Source organism: Cyprinodon variegatus, unplaced genomic scaffold, assembly GCF_000732505.1.
Source record: "Cyprinodon variegatus isolate N-32 unplaced genomic scaffold, C_variegatus-1.0 Scaffold11, whole genome shotgun sequence".
NCBI classification, from domain to species: Eukaryota; Metazoa; Chordata; class Actinopteri; order Cyprinodontiformes; family Cyprinodontidae; genus Cyprinodon; species Cyprinodon variegatus.
In genome coordinates, this window is record NW_015150464.1 from 2,093,354 (window position 1) to 2,100,011 (window position 6,658).

Genomic DNA, 6,658 nt, shown 5'->3' on the forward strand with positions numbered 1-6,658 from the left:
GAGCCAGACCGAACTTCCCGACCTCAAACCTTGTGGGCGGGACTAAGTCCGGAATGGCACCCAGGCTAATGCAGACCCACCCTGAGCCGGGAATTGAACTCGGAACCTTCTTGCTGCAATGCAGCAGTGCTACCCACTGTGCCACTGAGCAGCCCTCCACGAAGAGCTTCGCATTTGACTATAAAACACATTCAGTAGAACAGGGAATTCATTGCTTATCGCTGGAACTGCAAGCTGTCTATGTCCTATGGTTGCAGAGCAAACCCGATCATTATCCTTTCCCCACCGTGCTTGACAGCTGTTTTATGTGCTCCGTTCTCTTCCCTTAACATGGCATGTATTAAATACTGCCAAATCTGCTCGTAGGGGCATTGCTCGAGTAATATTGTCTTGAAAAATGCTTCCAAACAAGCAATGGATGCACAATGGTTGCCCACCCATGGGAATATTGGCAACAGTCTTAATGTGCTCACAGGGAAGATCTTTCCCTTCATTTTCTATGTCGAGTCTGGTTGCTTTCTCGTATCAGGACAGGGTGACTCCAAAAAAATCGACATAAAAAGTTAAGAAAATAGGACATACTGTAGCTTCATTGTCTCACAGTGGCAAACACAAGTTGATCGATATAAAAAGCTAGTGTCCAGATGCTCGCTGCCTGTATCAAGTCCTGGACGGGGGGGAAGGTCAGCCCTGGTCTTCCTCTCTGTGTGAAGGAACAATAACAGACTGATGCTCTTCTCAACGTTTAAAAAAATAGAGGTGTTTTGACCAATCCCAGATGGATGTGGAGCAACAGTTGCCTTTCTTAAGAGATTGCTTATATTGTTGCTTCCTTGGCATTGTGTTAAAACACAGCAATGTAGCCTAAACTCCTGTTTATGTTGCGATGGTCACATGATGATAATCAGTAAGCACAGGGCTTCATACAGCCGATCCTGTACTTCTTTTAAAAAAGGAAAACTATTGATTAAACCTTTTGTCTCCCCTTTGTTTAAGAGGTGTAATACAGCGTGTAGTTTTTTTTAAATTAAAGTCAAATTGTTTTAGAAGCTGGTAAACTCTTTAAGCTGAATAAGGTTGTACCTTGTTTTTACCCTGACTGCACATTTATCTGCATCATTCGCTATGACAACGGAGTTTTGAGAAACTTTCGGCTCCCACAGCTTTGTAAAATAACTGAAAAGGACACATCAAACAAATTTGACGTTCTGTAAATAAAACAGAGGGAAAAGAAGCGGAAACATATTTCTTGAATTCTCCCTCAGGATATCACCGCAGCCATGACGAACAGCAACGTGACAAGCAAGCCACCTGTGACTCTGCGCCTGGTTTTCCCAGGGAGCCAGTGTGGCTCGCTTATAGGAAAAGGAGGCTCTAAGATCAAAGAGATAAGAGAGGTAAGAGGGTTTTATTTCCTCTGTCTTTCCCAGCAGAAAGTTGTTTTTTGTTGCACCCCAACAGAAATAAAAAATACTCCTCTCTAGGGTAACATTTTCATCAGAAACTCAAATCAAACATTTCTTGTTTTCTGTGCTTTTCAACATCGTCTCTTTGGTCACTGCTTATGAATAACCCCTTAAGGTTCAGCATAGTTTGAACCCCCCCATCCCTTCCGAATGGACAATATCTGCAAGTGTTTCTTCAAACACTGGAGCATGCATTGCCTTTTAGCCTGCAGCTGCTCCCTGCAGGTCACAGTGGGTCTGAGGTAGTCTGGAGGTGCTTCAAAATGCATTTCACTCTGCAAGATGGTTTGTTATTTTCAGGAATAAACCGTTTTTATCTCCTCTGTGTTTTTCTGCTGATGTAAAGACCACAGGCGCTCAGGTTCAGGTGGCGGGAGACATGCTGCCGGACTCTACAGAGAGGGCTGTCACAATCTCGGGCACTCCACAGGCCATCACTCAGTGTGTGAGGCACATCTGCTCCGTCATGCTGGAGGTGAGCTCCATCAGAAAGCAGCTGATCTTCACATTCAGCTGCATCTGTTCAGGGTTCAAACTCAAACACTTCTGCAAAAAAGGGTTCGGTTATTAAGCTGCCTGATATGAAGAAGTTCAGTAGTTGCAAAAGTTTTAAGCAACACTAATATACTGGTATTTTTAGGTAGATGTTTAATTCCTTATGTGTATTCTACTGTTTGCAGGTTTTCTCCATAATATCATTTCTCATCAGTAAACCCTTGTTGAATATCTAAACCTCTTTGTTTTCCTACTTAGTATTTTCTGAAGGCTGTCAGCAGCAGAATTTACTGTTAATGTATTCCTGCAGCATCAGGTGAAGCGCTGGGCTTGGATTTAAGTTTCAACTTAATCCTCATTATTGGGTTTGCTCGCAGCTTTATTTGCTTCAGGGTCTCATGTACCTTTCACTGCAGATGCAAGGGGCATAAAAATGCTGATTGAGTAGTATAAAGTAGCACATAAAATGCACCACTGCCAGCTGTAGGAGTGCATTATGTTTTCTCCCTCTTTGGTTTGCATGGCCGTGCCTCCAGTCTCCACCGAAGGGAGCGACCATTCCTTACCGTCCCAAGGTCCTTGCTGCAGGAGCTCATGCTGTACTGGCACCGCAGCATTCTGCACAAGTAAGTGGTCAATATAAACAATTTAAGGATAAAAGCGTTCAGCCGCAGCACACTGATCATTAACCACTAGAGGGACTCATTTGGGTGAACATACCGTTCTGAATTAATGTTGAGACAATGTAAGCAGAGAGATCATAAAGGCATAATGTTAGGAAGGCTAAAGCCAGAATGTAATTACTTCAGTAAATTTTATTGTCAATTTTCTTATATATACATGGCATGCAGACAAATTAAAATGTTGATTCTCATGGACTCACTGAGCAACACGGAGCAATATCCAAAACAACAAATAAGCAACAAAGATGCAATAAGAGGCCATTTAAAGCAAGAGGTAGAGTCTAATGTGGTTTAAGTGTCTAATTTCTCATTTTACCTGCTCCTTTTACAGTTTGACATTTAAAAAACACTTTAGTGTATTCTATTGAGATCTTCTACAATGATTTCCACTCGTCTGCAACCTGCAAAATAGTAATTATATAGATTTGTAATGGCAAAATAATGACAACCTGGTGAATCCTACGGTGGCCGGGATGTGCCAACCAACATTACAAAATCTAAAACATTTACAAGAACAAAACAAATTATAATTTCAGAAAACACATTTACATTTAAAAAAACACTTTAAGTTCCAAAATAAAATTATCATTTCAGAAAACAAATTTACATAAAAAAAAAAAACACTTTTTAAGTTCCAAAACAAATTATAATTTCAGAAAACAAATTTACATTTAAAAAAACACTTTAAGTTCCAAAATAAAATTATCATTTCAGTAAACAAATGTACATAAAAAAAAACACTTTTTAAGTTCCAAAACAAATTATAATTTCAGAAAACAAATTTACATTTAAAGAAACACTTTAAGTTCCAAAATAAAATTATAATTTCAGAAAACAAATTTACATAAAAAAAAAACACTTTTTAAGTTCCAAAACAAATGATCATTTCAGTAAACAAATTTACATAAAAAAAACACTTTTACAAATTCCAAAACAAATTATCATTTCAGTAAACAAATTAACATTTAAAAAACACTTTTACAAGTTCCAAAACAAATTATCATTATTCTTTTCTGAAATGATAATGTGTTTTGGAACTTAAAAAGTGTTTTAGATTTTGTAATGTTGGTTTGCACCTCCAGGCCACCGTAGAATCCTAAAAAATAACATAATCATCGTATTATTTCTATACATATAGAGAAAAATAGTTCATTAATTTTTGAATGACTTTAGTGACTGTATCCATATAGAGGATTGACTTTTTTTTATGTAAAATTGGAATTTTCAATTCCACATTTCATGATTTATGGTATATTTAATTATTTGATAAATATGAAATAAGTCTCTGGTGCATTTTATTATCGAAATGGATATTTATTGGTACGTCTGTTGATGGAATGGGGCATTTAAATATATTTATTTGTACAGTCATTAGTCCTGCATATGCCTGCGGGGTCATATAGAATAATTCAGATAATTGTTTTTTTGAGCCTCAACTTCGTGTTTCCTGACCCCAAATATAGGGAGCCAAAACAAAGACAGGAAAATTCTATTAATTCTGTTTTTGTTTCTGTACATATGATCATTTTGAAAGTATTTATGCTCTTGTATAACACTCTTCCTCTAAAATGATACCCCTAATTCAAGTCCAGAGGCCAAAAGTTTTCAGCAACAGCATCAAAAAGACAATGAACACAGCAGACAGGACAGAAAGAAACTCCTGGAGGAGTTTAAAGTTAGGTTATGTTGCAGAAAAATATCCCAACCTTTAAAAGTCTCACAGAGCTCTGCTCAGATGATCTCTGGAAAAAAATGAAAAGTAAAATTTAAGACTAACCGATACCTGGCTATCAACCTAAACGGACAGGTAGGCCAAAAAAAGCATGAATCAGAGAAAAGGCTTAGAGACCCATGGCAACCCCAGACAGATGTCTGATTTTAAGATGTGTGGAGGAAAAGTAAGCCTTCTTATCAATCATAAAAAGTGGTGATACCATCACGATGTAGGGAAGGTTCTCCTCAGTACAGAGCAGAATAATGGTTGAAGTGAAAAACAGGACATTTAGATAGGAAACCTTGTGAGAAAGACTTGCATCTGGGGCTGAGCTTTACCTTCCAGCAGGAAAATGGCAGCTTTATTGGAAAAGGTTTAGAGTTGAATAAAAAAGGGACACCATCTTCATATTTTTCTATATAAAACCCATGAATCCCTTTTCCCTTCAGTTCACAATCATGCACCAGCTTGCTTTAGTCTGTTATATGAAATCCAATTTCAATACATACAGGTTAGTGGCTGTATTACAATTGTCAGACTCTGAATATACCGGTATGGCAGAGCGAAACCTGAAAGATGGGTTGCGTGTAAAGTTCATGTGCTCGACTGCCTGGCAAGCTGCTGTCCTGGATTTTGGCTCTGTGCGCTCTGACCTATCAGACATCTGTTTATATTATTGGATTTCAAGCCACAGTCAAAGGGGGCAAAAAAACAGCAGATGACATTTAGATGATTCTCCATCAAAATCCATACGCATTAGAGCCAGGGAAAAGTGGAAGGGAATGGATTTCCACTGTGCTGTCCTCACACTTCAGAATCTCTGAAAGAGTTTCTATTTCCTGTTGCATGTTCCAGCATGCTGTATCCTCACCTCTCATATATTGTGTCCTTTCAGGCGTTTGCTATTCCAGGACAGTATGCATTTGCACATCAAGATGTAAGTATACCCACCCGAGTGAACGACACCCGTTCTAATGATCTGCTCCTGCCCACTCCTTCCAAGCACACCGATACGCCCTTTCTGAGCCCCACTCTGCAAAGAGGAAACTTCAGTAACCCTGATCTGTTGACATTACTAACACTAACCCACAGTAGTGACCTGCATTGATTGAAATGGAAATGATCTGATCTATTATCAGTTGTAGCCAGGGATGTGTCTGTATTCTGCATGCTTTCTAAGGCAGATGAATCTCTTTCACACTGACACCATCTGTGATGTTTGTGAACTTCAGATTGTAGTTTTCAGCTCCTCTGAAATAATCCACTTTGATTGGTTAGCTCTAACTTCCTTCCTACCCTGCAGTTGACCAAGCTTCACCAGTTGGCTATGCAGCATATCCCCCTCCCTTCCCTTGGGCAGAGCAACCCTACCTTTCCTGGTACGTACCCACGGCCCCCCGGGGAAGTCCATCTATCCCTCTGTCTTCACTCCTCTTGGAAATCACACCATCAATACAACGCTGTCACTTCAGTGAAGATCGAGGATGTCTCCATTCTCTCAGAGTTTACAGACTCTCTCAGGTTTTTTTCTTTGTAGTTGGTGGCTTTTCTACTAGTATTTGCTTTTAGCAGATGAAAGAAAAGAGAAAAGGGCAGTCAGTTTAAAGGTTAAGCCACCAAAGGATTGCTTTGTCAATAATCTTGAAAGTTAGCTGCTGAGATATTTACACTCTGAAATAAAACAGACTATGTTACAGACTTGGATAGAGAAAAAAAAGTAAGCTTATTGGGGGAGGAAAAAGTGAAAAAAAGAGCAGAATATTTGCATACAAGTAAATATTTCTCACCGTTTCTCATTTCCTCCCAAATTTTACCCCATTCACCCAGTTATCCCCTCCAAAATGTCCTTTACCTTCACAACATTTCTCCTCTAAATCTAACATCATCTTGGCCACACCATCCCCAACCTCAGTTGTCCCAAACTCATTTATTCTGCCCCAACTAACCACAAACATTACATTGCATCACAGGCGCTTCTCAATCGGTTAGAACATCATTAAAATGTTCATTTATTTCATTAATTCAACTCAAAAGATTTGAAACTAAAACTATATAGATACACTACTGAGAGTGATATATTTCTAACAACCAGAGATGGGAAGTAACGAAGTACAAATACTTCGTTACTGTACTCAAGTAGATTTTTCTTATATTTTTACTTTACTTTACTACTTATTTTTATGGCGACTTTTTACTTCTACTCCTTACATTTTTGCACAAATATATGTACTTTCTACTCCTTACATTTTAAAAAATTGTCTCGTTACTTTAGTTTTGAATCATTTCAATGGAGTTACCGT

The 6,658-nt window shown here is 38.6% G+C and overlaps 1 protein-coding gene across 1 annotated transcript in view; it reads left to right on the plus strand.

The window, feature by feature from the left end:
• Positions 1-6,658, plus strand: part of LOC107088113 (poly(rC)-binding protein 3-like) — a 28,833-nt gene that overhangs the window by 11,431 nt on the left and 10,744 nt on the right. Inside the window, exons 6-10 of the mRNA XM_015380065.1 lie at positions 1,266-1,397; positions 1,813-1,941; positions 2,498-2,587; positions 5,254-5,295; positions 5,662-5,737. Of these exons, the coding sequence (XP_015235551.1) occupies positions 1,266-1,397; positions 1,813-1,941; positions 2,498-2,587; positions 5,254-5,295; positions 5,662-5,737 (469 nt within the window). The remainder of the gene's footprint in view (positions 1-1,265; positions 1,398-1,812; positions 1,942-2,497; positions 2,588-5,253; positions 5,296-5,661; positions 5,738-6,658) is intronic.